Below are 14,288 nucleotides of genomic sequence, written 5' to 3'. Positions count from 1 at the left end.
AAATTGAGCATCAGCATGAATTTTCCACCAGGATAAGAGAAGTGAAATTGACCAGCTGCTGCCGAAATTGACGCATCAGTGTGAATTTTTGGCAGAGGGTAAGAGACCTGTGGCTCTTTGGGATATCTACATCTATTTTTTGACTCTTCCTCTCTGACTGGTTGGCCACCCCTGAAATCATTCTATACAACTCTCTTTCTTCCTCCTTTTTATCTGTTGTTGGATTTACCAAGTTATAGATTGTCCATAGCAACTATGTTATATTAATAATAATGTATTTTTAGGCTTAATGCTGTTACCATAAGGACTGCTAGAAATATATATTTGAAATAATCTTGCTTGTGGTCCAGCAGAGAGAAAATTATTTCACATATGTTTATTTGAAATCATGTCATATTTCTTCTTTCTTCTATTTGTATAATTTATTTTAGGTATTTATGTAAACTGTCAGACCAGGAGTTGCGACAGAGTGCAGCCCGGAACATGGCAGATTTAATGTGGAGTACAGTTAAAGAGCCATTGGATACAGCCTTGTGTTTTGATAAAGAAAGTCTTGATCTTGCGTTTAAGTACTTTATGTCTCCAACTTTAACAATGAGGTTGGCTGGACTGAGTCAAATAACAGTAAGATATTTTTTTAATCTAAAATTATATTTAGGAAAAAATGTTTTATTTCCCTCTCTGTGTTTACAAATTATTTTTTTCTTGAAACAGTAACAAAGGACAGCAGAACCATCTTATAAGCAGTCACAGAAAATGCATCATAAACAGAGAGTCACTAAAATGGGGATTATAATTTGTCCTTTGTTGTACTCATTAGGTTTTTGTTTGTGTTAAAATAAACCGTGTTCAGAGAGATGATTAAGGCATGGCTCCGTTTTCTGCAATATACTATTGGACCGTAACCCTCTCCCTGTACCGTTTATTATACAAATGGAACTGTGCTTTAACCATGTTGTGGGACAGCCATGATGTGTTAGGTCCCTATATTTGGTTGTATTTGTAGTTTAATAAAGGAATTAAAAACTGTTTTAAAAAAGTTTTTCTGTATCTGAGTTCACTATAAGTGGATTCTTTGTATACTTTAGAATCTTTCTCATCCCATTTGTTCATTATAGCCCTTTTCCTCAGAGTGAGAGCATTCATGCATCATTAGCCTCATTTAGAATCTGACTGAAACAGATGAAATATGTTTAGCAGCAGAAAACATTAAAAAAACAACACAGGAAGAGGTTAAGAAAGAAGTTTTGGATTCTGGAAACTTAGAAAGTAAAATAATAATAATAAAATACAAACCAAAATAATGACATCGTTTTAATGGTTGTATCTTTGAATAAGCATTTTAATATTTTCTCCAAATTCAGATAAATTAATATATGAGAGTGGTAACTTTGTAAATACTTGCTAAATTGATCTCAAACATGCAAAGAATGTCTTCGGATAAATTACTTGGAAACATTTGAGACCTGTGATCATAACAGTTAAAGCATATGATATCAATAACCCATAGTAATTTTCAACTGTAAAAATAACACTTTTTGTTAAAACTGATTTGGAGTACAGTACATTCTTTGTAAAATAATGATGTCCTTGTTCTGGGAGGTTTTGATGTGTCTCTTACTTGCAGTATATTTTTTACTAGGAGAAAATCAAACTCCTGGCAAGAAAAAATTGCTAACCCTAGTTGTCATGTCTTCGGAACTCAGTTTGTTGTTATGCTGTTTTCTTTCTTTTTGATCAGATCTTGCCACAGATGCATCTGGCCTTCTAGTATAATATATATATTATGGGTAGACTTGGCAGAATTCAGTTTTTATTTTTTTATCATTTCATGGATAGTATTGATGTTTATTTTTAAGCATTTTTTCTATTTTTATCTATTTAAATTTCGACAGCCCTGAAAAATGATGGGGTGTAAGCATTTTTTCCAGTTGTTGTTGATTTGAATGTTCACAGTTTTGGAAAATTATGGGGGGTCAGACAATAGGAGGGTCACAATAATTATTTAATGACAATAGATGTTGAGATTCAAAAAGTTAAAGCTTTATAATGGTTAAAACACAAATTGTCAACATCACATGTCAAAATATACAAAGTAAATATCCTTAAATTCTAATAAGTTCTCAAGCAGCATTTTTCTTTCTTTGCATAGCTGTTAATTTTGATTATCATCAGTGGAAATATGTTTTTGTTGGTTTGTGCGTATGGTAAACTTGATGTTTACCAACATTTTACTGATAAAAATCTAATCCTTCCAACCGTAATTATGGGAGATGAGTTATAAATATCTTAAATGACAACAGACTTGGCAATATGACCAGAAATAATTAACTAAAAAGCAAAACTAGTTTCTAAATCTAGACTTAACTGAAGTAATTGGTATTCAAAGATATCTGCATGTGCTGCTAGGTCTAGTTAAATTCAGCAATCTGTGTCCTGCACACAAAACAAAACAACCCCCCGCCTATTTTCAGTAAAAGCATTCTTTAAATATTACATTAGTGGGGATACATTCTACATCCTATTTGCCTTTCTTCATGTTTCCTAGGTATGTACTATAATAGGATGGTGGAGGTTGGGGGAGAGTTCAACAGGGACTTTTTAAAATAATTTTATAGGCTTTACTTTTTGAATCATTTTGTATACTGTGAAAGAATTGCATATGTCCCTTTCCATCTTAAGCTAATCTGGCACTTCTGGTTAAACTTTGGCCCATGTCTTCAGATCTTGCCACTACATTTGGCCCAATGTTTAACCTTGCACAGTTTGGCCAGATGATGTGGATGGGGCCAAACCAAGCTAGAATCATGTTAAATAAACATGTTCTTCTACAAGAGATGGTCCCTACTGTATTCCACTGTGGGTTTTGTATGCACCTGGAGCTGGAGAAATTTGAATATAGTGTCCATTGGTCCACACATGCACCCTCATTCTCCTTGTATCTCCATCCAAGGGGATGAAGAGCGAGGCGGATCAACTGCCTCTCGTGTTCCTTTTCACGGCTGCATGGTCTGGGTTAGAACCTTCAGTGTCCGTAACTTTGGTTTTGTCCTACAAAACAAGACTTAGATCTAGTTTTGTAAATAATTTAAACAGTTTTTACAGTCTACAGTTAGTGTTGTATAGATCTATTAATGTTTAGTCTCCCCTCCGCTGGACCCTGTGCGGGTATTGGACTGTGTCCAGGACTCCGGGCTTCAAACTCTGCCCTTCCTTCTTGCCCACAATCCTTCTTGATCAGTGACGACCACTAACGCTGTCTGTCCTGCCTTGGGGAATCCTACATCTTGGCAAGGTGCAGTATCTGCCAATTGTTCCCCAGATGTATTCAAGAAGGGCAGGAACTTTGTCTCCACAAATACCTCCTGGGGCAGGTCATGATGCCCCAATCAGACCCAGGCCAGGGAATCCCCCCTGGACTTTAGCCAGATTCAGCAAGGAGTGTGCCTCCTGCTGTGAAGTCTGACTCTGGTGCAGGATAATCTATGCCCTCGTCCTCCCCGCAGCAGGATCTTGTCAGGAATCCAGGAATCTCACTCGTAAGCACAAGACTAAGTCTTCCTCTAAATCCACTTCAGAAAAGTTGAATAGGCTCTTATTAAGCTCATCAGCTCAGCCCATGGGGACTCAGTAAATCCTAAGTCCCAGACGTAAGACAAGAAAGCCCATAAACATTGGGCTATATTGATCCCAGATTGTGATATGTTGGTATGTCATCCTCGGCCCCTTCAAAATCCCAGGGTCTGTCAGCACCGATGAAGTCCAATCATCAACTTTGGTTATTGTCGTCATTGATGAATTCAAAGGCTTGAACAAGTAGAACACCTCTCATGCTGGGAGATCTAAATCAGTTGTCGCTCCACAGGGCATTTTTGCTCCCCTGGATCCAGAATCCCCTCCTCCATTGGACCCTTCCATCTCCAGAGAGATACCACCACCACTAAAACTGCTGCCCACTGGACAGAGCTTGTTGCATGTCCTATACGTGGAATACAACTTATCTCCAGCAGCACTGAGGGTACCGCCACTTGACCTGGAATCACTTTTCTCTTCATTGGGAGCTTCTGAACCACCCAAAGAACCTTTTCCCCCTATCCTAGGTATCGTCTGTCGCCCAAAAGACCTGCACCAGTTTGGGGCCAACCTTTGTCTCATCTAACTCTGAGATGTTGGTACCATGTGACCACCTGTTAAACCCTTCTACTGTCCATATTGGGGGCCTTGGAACCAGTGCCCACCCCTGCCTGCTATCTGTCCTATTTTCTAGGGAGTCATCCTTTGCCTCCCCTCTAAGGGGACGCTGAGATCTGCCTCTCGGATCCTACAGAAGAGGAGGAAGAATGCCATGCACTGGATCTGGCAGTTCTTCTGGAACCAGTAAGATGGCTGTCTTCATCTCTGGACAAAGTGACGACACTTTAATCGTCTTCTCCTTCAGATGAATTCAGTCAATTCCAAGACCTTCTTTGCAGAGTTGCTGGAGAGCTTCAGATTCCTTTCAAAGTGCTTCAGGACTCCCAGCACAAATTCTTAGACATTCTCCACTCATCCGGATCCAACAGAATAGCTCTTCCCATTAATGAAGCCATATTGGAGCCAGGTAGGTTAGTTTGGCACACTCCTACTACCTGACCCCAAAAAGTTCCATTTCCCCACACCCTCTGCAACAAGCTCTGCATCTCGATCTCATCCCCTGACTTGACAATATTTTGGACGGATGCTTGAGAACTGCGAAACACTAAACCCAACACCTCCCGACCCCCCCCCCCACGCCATTTGAGGATTGTTTAGCACTCTTTCAACATGTGGAGTGCAATAATAATGGACAAGTGGGTGCTGTATGTCATCCACTCTGGCTGTAGGTAGAGTTTTCACCCCTACCTCCTCCAAAATCTCCCTCCCCATCTGCCTTCGGCGACTGCTCTCACGAGAGTATTCTCAAACCAGAGGCGAATTCCTTATTGCAGAGAGGAGTGATAGAACGCATCCCTCCTCAATTCTAAGGGAGAGGGCTTTACTTGACTTTCTTCCTGGTACCCAAAAAGAAGGGCAGTTGGAGACCAATCCTTGACTGCCACCACCTCAACCGCTTCATTTACAAACTCAGATTTCACATGGTCATGTTGGCATCTGTAATCCCATCTTTGGAAAAGGGCATGTGGCTCTAGGCACCTGGTGCACATTTGTAACCCACAGTAGAAAAGAGATAGGGACCACACATCTTGAAGAACCTCCAGTTACAGGTTGGTAATCTCCCCTTATACTTAGGGCTTGCGTATGTTTTTTGACCATGATTTGGTCCTGTCCACACTGTTTTTGGTTAAATCACATTAAAACTCTGTTCACAACTGAGTTTAAAGTTAGTATTCGACAACTGAGTCTAAATCTAATTCTAGGTCTAATTTAATTATATATCTAGATTTTTGTGTAACATAATTAATATATAGAAATATTTGAAAATAATATTAAAAGGAGTGAATTTGAGCTAACCAGTGAATATTTCACATCAAATTATTGAAGTTTTCCTTATGCAAAGACATAAAGCTTGCTCATATTTTTTAAATTACCTTGTCTACTGTATTAAGAAATCATTGCTAATAGATCCCTATAAACTATAGACTGTCTTTTGATATACAATTTGCAACAATTTCCCTAATTTTTTGCCCTTTTCTTTGATTTTTCATTGATATCTAGGATTTTTAGTAAGATTTGTGTTGAAATTATGGTAAAAGCGACAGAACTGAGAATTCTGACCTTTCCATATCTGAATCAGTTTGGTCAAGATGGTACCATTTTAGTCTTTCATCCACTTTAGAATATACTTTGAGATAGTCAAGGGTAAGAGCTTTCTGTTAGAGTCTTCAGAAACTTCAATCACTTTTCAGGCCATTTCTTTATCAGATTCAAGTTTTTAGGGCACTAGGATCCAATTGTCTAATGAGGAAAACTGATCTCTTTTCATGGTGAGAGAGGCTTTCATTTTCCTATTTTTTCTTGCTGTTTTTCCATTCCTGAATGTGTCTAATTATGGAAGTACCTCAGTACTTAGTAATTAGGATTGCTAAATCAGCTCCATTTTAAGCAATATTTTGGATTTACCTCTTTCAAAACAATAATTTTACCTTGAAAATTCTCAAGCTTAGAAATGAATGAATCTTTTGGTAAAGATTGAAGCAGAGTGGTTATGTCATTTACACGTGACAGTAACACTGAACATTTAAGAAGTATTTGACATGTTTAAAAAAAGTACCTATTTTGGGGAAGTCATACTGTAATTCAAATAAGTCTGACTTTTATAAGTTCAAAATTCTTGCGTCATTAATTCTCCTTACAAAATTAGAGTATAAATTCGTTTTTGACCACTTTTTGTTTAAAAAAAGTTATTACAAGTTTCATTGCAAATTGATTATATTAGAGGACTGGGTTGAGAACTGAATGTGTGTCAAGAAGTCTGGAAAACTGGTGATGCAGATATCTGGATATGCATCAATGTGTGCCGTCTATTTTATAGTTGGAGATGTCACATATAAAAGTTGGGCTGGTGGACATAAGATAGAGAAGATGTTTCTTAACTGAAGTTTAGATTTTTTTTTCTGTGAAGCCATAGATCCATCAATTCAAAGCCCTCAAGCCTTCGTTATATCTTTTTCAGTTTCATTTTCTCCATTCAGTTCTTTCTTTACTGTTACAAAGCTACTGAATAAATCACTTCTATGAAGCTATAATACAAGGGTGGCCAAACTTGCTGGCCGTCTGAGCTGCATACAACTATCTTCAGAAGTTTGAAAGCCCCAGCAGGTGCACCCCATGGGGTTGAAGCCCCAAGCCCCGGCAGGCGCGCCCCAGTCTGGTTGGCGGAGAATGTTGAGCGGGGGGCCTAGGGGACTCCATGAGCTGTACTTTAACTGTAAAAGAGCTCAGCTACCCCTGCTATAGTAGGCAGGACTATGATAACTTGGTGACTTAATAAAAACTGATCTGCAAAATTACTAGTAGAAGCCTTTGGGTTCTGGAATGGGTGAAGTTTACATATATCAAAAGATTGGTTTAGTGAAAGTAAGTCTTCCAAAAAACCATTTTCTAGTTAAAGAATTAAATTTACCCTATCCCTATTACTTACTGAGAATACTAATTATATTATTCTGTTGATTTAATCAGAAACATTTCTATCAACTAGCAAGTTTTGAAAAAGAGCATTTGGTATTAGAATATTTTATGAAAATTATGGTAAGGAGACAAATAGTGCTGTGCATACCTGTGTTTAATATCTGTTTTTGTAATTAAAAAATGTAATTATCCAAAACGTTAGCTTCATGATTTATTTCTTGTCACTGCTAACATTTTTATACATGAGAAAAATTACCACATAAAGTATTATTCAAGCTAAATTTTAATTTCTTCTTCCTTTTTCTAACTGTAGAATCAACTTCACACCTTCAATGATGTGTGTAATAATGAATCGTTAGTTTCAGACACAGAAACGTAAGTAGGAACATTATTTTGAGTACTTATGTTTAAGCACACTAGACAACTGTAAGGCTTCTCCTATAAAATGGTTTTAGATTTTAGAGTGTGGGCAGTAAGGACTTTCTGAGATACTTACTAGAAATATCCTCGTCAGAGGCTCCATTCAAACTGCCTTTTAAACGGAAATATTCAAAACATATTTTGTATGTTTCATATGTTTTCTCGTGACTCTTTTGAAAGATAGATTTCAAGGTAACTTGGGAGGCTGCACAGAAAAAATACAAATATTGAAGTAATAAAATTATTAATACTAAGCAGAATAGCAGCCCTTTATCTCTTCAGAATGCTGTGCAAACAAACTAATTAATCATCACACCACTCCTTTAAGATCAGGTAAGTATTATTATCCACATTTTACAGATGTGATAATTGAGATACAAAAATAAAGACTTGCCCAATAGCTAGGATTACAGTTCAGGAGCTTCTGGCTACTACTGCTACACTTAGTCCATTAGACTATGCTGCCATAGCTGTTTATATTTTTCTTGAAATTTCTTGTTTATATATTCCAGATCTATTAAAACACAAAATTGTGTATAATGAGACTTTTTTTTTCAACCAGGAAGCAAAGCAAAGTTCACAATGTTTCATATATGGAATTACTTTCTAATGATTAAATATATATTAGCTTATACACAAATATAATGTGATCTTTGTTTCTCTTTGAAATGTTGATCTATATAGTGCTTGGGCAAAATCGCATCTTTGGATACGTGGAGTTAAAGTTAGAAACTAGATTCTTCTCTAAATGCTTTACCTATTTAAAATCAATAGATTAACATTAGATGTTAGCAATGAAAAGAGATATTGAAGCTTTAAATGTGACTTTATAGGTGTATGGATTGTGAGAATAAACTCATATCTAACTGAATTTTACAATTAAATTCCATAAAACACTTGAGCTATGCTCTTTAAAATATATATCTTCTTCCTTTTTGATGTTTGTATATTTTAAGAATGAAATAAGTTCAGGATCTCTTCCCCACTAACAATAAAATCCATTATAATAATAGCATTAACGTGATTTCAGTATGGATGTATAGATAGTTTGTTAATTGATATTATGTGTTATTATTTCTATTGAAGTAGTACCTACTTCCTCTGCTAGTGTTGCTGAGGCGGAACATAAGTTGTAGGTCCCACATAAATAGCAACTTTAATGCTTCAAAATAATTCCAAACAGTAGTTTGGTAACTAACCCCTCCCCACCCCCCATCCTCAAATGGAGCATTTTCCTAACCACATTATAATCATATTAAATGTTGGATTTTAAGCTATTTTACTGTGTCCTCAGTTGAAACTTGGTATAAACCACTGTAGTTAATTTTTAAAAAAATTAAAGAATAATAAAATGCTTGTTTTGCTATGCTTTTTATCCCTTACCTCTGCACAAAATCAAATACCTGACTACTTTTAAAAAAATACAGTTTTGAGATTTAACAATGATCTGTTTGGTTCTTGTGCTTACACCATGCTTGGTGTAAACAAACACTCTTGTTGAAATCCTGATTCCGTTGAACTCAGTGGAAGTTTTGACATTGATTTCAGAAGAGCCAAGATGGTGCTCCATGTGAATTTCCCCAAATGTTTTGCCAACATGCTCTATTTTTGATCTGAAGAAACCTTGTTATTCCAATCCTGTGCCTTTGTTGAGTAGAGGACTGCCAATCTTATATCAAAATGCGTGTTGGTTTTATGAAGCAGACAAATGTCCACTGGAAACTAAGTGGTCACATTTTAGCTAATTTTTGTTTTCATGTCTTTGGACATGGAGTTAATAGGTGAAAATGGGCATGAGTCCATTCTGCTACCTAGCCTTATTCCCTCTGTTCATTTCAAAACAATTTTTATTTTTGTATGTTTGAGAAAATGAAGTGTTCAAGAGTCATGCTTTTAAAGTATGGCCATTGCATATCTGCATAATGTATTAAATGTAACTTGGTACAAATCCATTGAGTTGATTGCATTCTTCAAAGAGTTGCATTGAACCAAATTTCTGTAGTTGTGGGTGCACACTGGATCCAGTGGGTGTTCAATTTTTTGTTCCTCAGGATTGATGTTTGTATTTCAAAAAGCCCTATCATGTATAGGCAGAGTAAGTGTTATAAGAACATGGCTGTGTTTTGGGTTTGTGCACAATACAAAGATTTTGAGACAGAACTTCACTACTTTAGGTTATTTTACCGGTATGGTATGTCTCCAGCTCTACAATCCCTGCTCTTGTTCTTGGCAGGCTGAGAGCAGATGAGACCTCACTTGACTGGTATCAGTTCTGCCCATTTCTTCTTCCTCTTTGCTTAGTTCTGTGAGGCCCAAGATGAATCTAGTGTCACACAGCTGGTTTCATCTGCTGGAGCACACCATGAATGACACAAAATGTATTAAAATAAATAAAACTTTACTTTTAAAAACATTAGCAAGAAACCATTTAGTAATATACAAAACAAAACAAAAAAACCTGGCTTTTGGTTTTCTATCAAATGAAGAGAATAGAAGAAAAGATCATTAGCCTTGTACATCAGTTAACTCTTCTGCTTTGTTTAACTTATTTTTGTCTTAGGGGAATCAGGGAAAAGTATTGTACTTGTCCTTCAAAGGGGCTGATGTATTCAGCAAGACGATCTATATTATCTTAATAAGAGCTTTTGCTCTGCCCCTTCCCCCTTTTGAAAAAAAAAAATTCCTTCATTCAAGTATCAGACTATTCTCAGCAGCTGTTAGGGGCCCAGTTTTGGGTATTACTCTGTTGGCAAGAGTGTCTTTAAGCAGATTGTCATTTTAAAGTACTGCAGCTCAGACAAAAGACCTCTTCTTCTGTTCCTCTGATAAGAACATAAGAACGCCCATATTGAGTCACACTAGTGGTCCATCTAGCCCATTAGTATCCTGTCTTCTGACAGAGGGAATAAACAGAACAGGGCAATTTCGAGTGATCATGTCCCATCTTCTGATAGTTGGAGCTTTAGGGACACTGGAAGCATAGAGTTGTATCTCTGACCATCTTGGCTAATAGCCTATCCTCCATGAATTTACCTGACCCCAGTGACTACTTCATTCTGTTACAAGCAGCAGTTTTGATGTGTCACCTGCAATTGTAGGTCCAAGCCATTTTTAAATACTGTTAGTATTTCATATCCGTCTTGGGACCACTTATTCCATTTTATTTCTTCCAGCCAGTCAATCACAATGGACTACTCCTGGAACTGTAGAAAATGGCTGATCCCTACAGTTCATTGCGATAATTTACTCTCATCTCATTGTCCTGTCTCTCTTCAGGGGTTTGTCTAATAAGAACTTGTTGAATGAAGAGGTACTACACTTGTACAGCTAGGAATGATGGAATTAATGGCACTGTCTTGCAGATGGAAAAGCTTTTATTCTCATTGTTTACTCACTTTAGAGTAAAAAAGGAGGTCTAAGAGCTATTCTGAACCTTTGTAATCTCAACATGTTTACCAGAAGAGGTAATGTTTTGCCTTGAATCCCTGGTCACCCTTATTCTTTTCCTGTACGCTTCAGGATGTATTTGGAACCGTCAACCTTGGAGATTTCTGCTTCTCTATCTTGATATGGTGGATTCACAAAAAACATCTTTGGTTCCTTTTAGAAGCCAACCATTAGTAGTTCAAGCTTTTTCTATTTGGGATGGCAATAACATCATGGGTTTTTACCAAGTGTTTGGCTGTGATAGTTGTCCACTTTCATCAGGATGGATTGCACATTTTTCCCTACCCAGACAATCCAAAGGATTTTCTGTTCAGGGTGTGATTTGGCCTTTAGAAATCACTTTCTATCTGTTTTTGTATAAAGGACAAAGATCTACTTTCTTACCACCAGAAGTCTTATTTATAGATACCCTGGATTCTTTTAGACCATTATCTGGAGATACAGAAGGCACTCCTGCTGGCAAGTCTTCAGTCATTATGAACATTCAGATCTTTTCTCAGACTCCTCTATCTCTTTAATTCTCTTTTCAGGGTTAACGGATTGGTGCTGACTTAGTATGTTGTGTTGATCAGCTGAGTACAATGTAAAGTTGCAATTTTCCTCGTCTTAGTCACAATTTCATTGATTTAGTGATCCTGATCTCACAATGTGCTCATAGGAATGCCATTAATTTAGCCATTCCTGGCCTTTATGATACAGATAGATTTAATAGAGCTAAGGATGGAAAGGCCATTTGGGTCACTGTAGAGTACATAGGCTGTTGAAGCTGAAAGAGGCCAGATTGCATATGAGTATCTTGCAGTGCTGGTCCTCAGAACTTTGCCATCAATCAGTGGAAAAATTATCAAAGTTTTCATGGATAACAATAATGCTGCAAATGCTATTTAAATCAGCAAAAGGAAGCTTGCTCTTTTGTCCTCTGTTGGAGCACTGTCGTGTGGAAATGGTGTATCCAGAAAGGTATTTCCTTTTGTTTGTCACTTGGCAGACAGCCAAGTAGAATGCATTTGAGTGGGTTCCCCAGGTGTGGTACACTGACTTGATGGCAATGTTACAAGAGCCTCTCTTTTGTTCTCTGATCTTGTCAGACTCCCCTTTCAAAGGGGAAATAGAGTTCTTCATTCAAATTACTAATTTCTTCACCTGGTGGCACAGACTGTGGGGTCCTTTACACCAGAAGGTTTTGAAAGTTCAGGGGGCGTGGGATGGGTCTTGTTCCAGCCCATGAACCATTGTCCAGGAAAGTAAAAAGGAATATCTCCTTGAGTGTATGTTGAGAAGGTGTTTACCATATCTGCTGATCCTAGATTTATTTACCTAGAGATAATAGACTCATGATTCTCTCTTCCTATAGTTAAGTTGCCTTTAGTGGTTATTTCAGCTTTTCATTATCTTATTCAAGGAACTGTAATTTTCACTTATCATATGTTAATTATTACACCGTTTCATTGTTACCCTCAGTTCAGCATGTTAGTTTCTAGGACTTGAACCTGATTCATCTTTTGGAGTTACACTGTACTCCTTTTGAACCAATGGGGGGGACTGCTAATTACATTATCTTTACTTTAAAGTTTTCTTCATGCTAGTCTCCTCAATGACAGCAAGTGAAATCCAAGCCCTCCTGTTGTACTTTTCACAAACATCGTGTAGTGAATGATATGTTTCTGAGTTTCATCTGAACATCTTTTTCCCCAAAGTCTCATAGAATGTCTGGGGAAGCTAGACTGTATAAATTAGATGTCAGAAGAGCTTTGATTTATTACTTGGACAAAATAAAGTTCTTGAAATTCATCTGATTTGTTTGTGTTCTTCTGGAAAAAGTCAAAGGGGAGAGCAGTTTCTGTTCAGAGACTATCAAAATGGAAAAAACTCTCTGATCCAAACATGTTGTGAGCAGAGTTCCAGCACAAGGAGTTGGAGTCCATCACATTTAAGGAGTTAGCTACCTTCACAGTAGCCACGATATTTAATCAACATTTTAAAAAATGTCTCAAGTTAGTGAAAGTCAAATCCCTTTAGGTTAATTCTTTGCTAATCATCTGCCATCCCATACGCTAAATCCTAAAAACACCACTCAAATGCCTTATTCTTACCAAGTTCTGCTGTTGTAAACAAGTCATTTGTAGAAATCTATAGTTTATACAGTTATTTGTGTATTATAGGGAGTATAATTCTCCAGAATGTTTATTGACTGTAACGTGTAATCTAAGTGTCTTTAACTCATACTGATGACTTATCATGAAATGGTGAAATCTGTTCTATAACCTGTGAATAAATATTTTTTAAGATGTTACATGTGAAATTTAAATGGAAGTGGAATGCTTACTAACATTATTAGCCTTGCCTGAACTGTAATGATACAACATAATCATATAATGCCTCTAGATTTGTACAGTATTCTAGAGGAAATAAAATACCAATTACTGGTACACACCTCTCTGCACTTCAGATAAAAATATTAGATTAAAAGAAAACTTTGTTTTACCTAGTTTATAGGTTGAGAGTTAGAGTAAAGAAATATAGTCTGGAAGAGAGTTCTAGGGTTAAGAGGTATCACAGTGATAACCATAATACTTTAACATTTTGATAGTGCTTTAAAATTTCAAGATATTTTACAAATATTAGCAACATCCTAAGGAGACAAGTGATAATGTCCTCCAGTTATCTGAAGTTTCTGGGTGTCTCCCAAGAACTTTAATGACTTTAATGACAGTGGAGGGAAGGTCCTCTAGTGGATCAATAACTGGTTAAAAGATAGGAAACAAAGAGTAGGAATAACTGGTCAGTTTTCAGAATGGAGAGAGTTAAATAGTGGTGTCCCCTAGGGGTCTGTACTGGGATCAGTGCTGTTCAACATACTTATAAATGATCTGGAAAAAGGGGTAAACAGTGAGTGACAAAATTTGCAGATGATACAAAACTACTCAAGATAGTTAAGTCCAAAGCAGACTGTGAAGAGTTACAAAGGGATCTCACAAAAGTGGATGACTAGGCAACTAAATGGCAGATGAAATTCAATGTTGATAAATGCAAAGTAATGCACATTGGAAAACATAATCCCAACTATACATATACAATGAAGGGGTCTAAATTAACTGTTATCACTCAAGAAAGAGATCTTGGAGTCATTGTGGATAGTTCTCTGCAAACATCCACTCAGTGTGCACCAGCAGTCAAAAAAACTAACAGAACGTTGGGAGTCATTAGGAAAAAGATAGATAATAAAAAAGAAAATATTATATAGCTTCTTTATAAATCCATGGTAATCCCACATCTTGAATATTGCATGCAGATCTGGTTGCCCCATCTCACAA

General features: G+C 36.9%; 1 protein-coding gene across 1 annotated transcript in view; it reads left to right on the top strand.

Moving 5' to 3' along the window:
- Nucleotides 1-14,288, top strand: part of USP34 (ubiquitin specific peptidase 34) — a 244,205-nt gene that overhangs the window by 38,243 nt on the left and 191,674 nt on the right. The window contains exons 7-8 of the mRNA XM_067565207.1: nt 432-624; nt 7,421-7,482. Of these exons, the coding sequence (XP_067421308.1) occupies nt 432-624; nt 7,421-7,482 (255 nt within the window). The remainder of the gene's footprint in view (nt 1-431; nt 625-7,420; nt 7,483-14,288) is intronic.

This window comes from Emydura macquarii, unplaced genomic scaffold, assembly GCF_026122565.2.
Source record: "Emydura macquarii macquarii isolate MOO-44397 ecotype Brisbane River unplaced genomic scaffold, CSIRO-AGI_Emac_v2 contig_2676, whole genome shotgun sequence".
In the NCBI taxonomy this organism is placed as follows: domain Eukaryota; kingdom Metazoa; phylum Chordata; order Testudines; family Chelidae; genus Emydura; species Emydura macquarii.
The sequence above is the reverse complement of the archived record's forward strand: the minus strand, read 5'-3'. Positions and strand labels throughout refer to the sequence as shown.